At 39.8% G+C, this 2098-nt stretch overlaps 1 protein-coding gene across 1 annotated transcript; it reads right to left on the bottom strand.

The window, feature by feature from the left end:
• Positions 1 to 838: 838 nt before the first annotated feature.
• On the bottom strand, positions 839 to 1894 carry LOC110937066 (ethylene-responsive transcription factor ERF071). Its single transcript, XM_022179474.2, has 2 exons — positions 1660 to 1894; positions 839 to 1575 (listed from the first exon to the last, which is right to left on the bottom strand). The coding sequence occupies exons 1-2, from the start codon at positions 1820 to 1822 to the stop codon at positions 1037 to 1039; spliced, it is 702 nt and encodes a 233-aa protein (XP_022035166.1). The 5' UTR covers positions 1823 to 1894; the 3' UTR covers positions 839 to 1036.
• Positions 1895 to 2098: the final 204 nt, after the last annotated feature.

Genomic DNA, 2098 nt, shown 5'->3' on the forward strand with positions numbered 1-2098 from the left:
CAAATGCAATTTTCAGTTGGACCACTTCAGCGTTATTTTAAAAACGCTGGAATCAATTTTGTCAAAGAACACGCCGGAAAACGCTCGGGTGTAATGGGTGGGGGGCGTGTTTCGGCGTTTTTTTTTGAATTTTTTTTTTAAAACGCCCCACTACGGAGGGTCTAAAGGTGGTTTACAACATGTGAAAAAATAAGACCACCACCGATTCTTTTTAAGTGATGACCATTATCGAGCAACGACTAATAGTTAGGATTATTAAAATCCGCTATTCTTATATATACACACACCCATACAAAATATAGTGTCAAACCTAAGGGAACCCGAAACCTACAACAACAAACCTTAAAAATCTTTACTTCATGTTACATTAGATTTCAAACAAATCTCAAGAACTTCAACTCCTCCAACGATAAATCTCCACCTTACACTCCATTTTTTATATAAAAATATTATACATGATTTTGTTTGTGTGCGGATCCAATAGCTTGGTCCAGTTGAGGTCCTTGAATTCGGACTTTAAAGCAGACTTGGTTCAAGGACCACATCTCCAACAATTGTAAAGTCCTTGCCTAATAGTATTAGATTCAAACCAAACCATGCCAACTTTTTTTTTTTTTGGAAAGGTGTGAATTATTCGCGAATGTCGGGAGGTCTAGTATACGTCGTCTTAACTGGGTCCGCGTTAGAGAGCCCCCTCGCACAATAGATCCCCAATTTAAACCCCTTAATAAGAAACCCCTATCACCAAGACTCGAACTTGAGACCTTGCCGGGTGCTCTAAGTCTCAGCAATCTAAAAAACGAGTCCGTGTTGAACAAATATTTTGTTTTAACATCTATTTACAATCAATAAATAATTTTTATAAATAAATTGACAGCCAAATACTTTTCTGGCAAAACAATCAAAGAACATTTAACATAAAAAAAAAAAAACTAAACACAAACATTATTATTTTAAATTTAAACACCTAATAATCAAACACAGCAACTTAAAACACTAAAATCCACCAAAACACTTTAAACGGTGAACTTCCCGGTTACAGTACATCATCGAAACTCCACAGCTCAATCGAACCACCACCAACGCCACTCTCTGCATTCGCCGGAGCCACCGATGTCTCCCCATCCAGATACGGAATCTCATAAAACTTCATATACGACTCATATGCCATGAGCTCCTCCGAGAGCTTCTGCACCTCAATATCTTCTTGTACGGCCTCAGCTTTCTTCTCCGTCACTTTTTCCTCCACAGTTTCCGAAACAAACCCGAATTCCGAACCCGAATCAGAAAACCCAACAACAGAATAATCGATACTCTTGTTGAGTTCACCGGGCAACTGATTGTACGAATCTACCTCGTTTGGGAAATTAACCTTAGCCTTTCTTCCTCGGATTTTCCGAGCAGCTTTGTCGTAAGCTCTAGCAGCCTCTTCCGCCGTGTTGAAAGTACCTAACCAGACACGAACACCTTTCCCCGGATCACGAATCTCAGCAGCCCATTTCCCCCATGGACGCTGCCTGATCCCACGGTACAGATTCTTCCTCTGTCGTTTCTTGTTATTTTCATGCACACCACCTGTTCGACAAAAAGCCTCAGTCAGAAACAACGTACATTATTTTGTTTGAAATAAAATGAACAAAAAAGGGACAAAGAGGTTACCTGAAGCTGAAAGAACTCGCTTGTTGGGACAAATGGTTTGTTGGGAAAAATGGTTGAATTCGGATTCGAATGAGTTGAGTTTAGGGTTGGGCCAGACATCGGAGGAGTTGAGGCGACGGGTACGAGGAGGGATGAGATCGGCGAGAATAGCACCGCCACACATGTTGTGAATAAGTAGTGAGTTTAGGGTGTTGAATGTTTTTAGATTTAGAAGTGAGAGATGTGAATCAAAATGTGAGCAAGGGGGGGTTTAAGTAGTAAGGAAGTGGGTGCGTGACAGTAGATGTAAATGAACCTTCGTAGAGTTGTCGCTTTTGTGATTTACTATTGAATAAGATTAAGATGAAAAATTGCAAATGTTATGTTTGAGGAGGAGGAGCTTCTAGAAGTTGTTTTACACTGATAAGACTTAAGAGTTATCCTTTTTAGTTTTTTTAGA

The sequence above is a fragment of the Helianthus annuus genome, chromosome 4 (assembly GCF_002127325.2).
Source record: "Helianthus annuus cultivar XRQ/B chromosome 4, HanXRQr2.0-SUNRISE, whole genome shotgun sequence".
In the NCBI taxonomy this organism is placed as follows: Eukaryota; Viridiplantae; Streptophyta; class Magnoliopsida; order Asterales; family Asteraceae; genus Helianthus; species Helianthus annuus.

What these genes read in the sequence shown, in the direction of transcription:
- LOC110937066 (XM_022179474.2), bottom strand. Translation starts at nt 1,822, where the DNA reads ATGTGTGGCGGTGCTATTCTCGCCGATCTCATCCCTCCTCGTACCCGT. An exon ending in GCGAGTTCTTTCAGCTTCAG is followed by an intron (nt 1,576 to 1,659) that starts GTAACCTCTTTG and finishes TTTGTCGAACAG; the next exon opens with GTGGTGTGCATGAAAATAAC.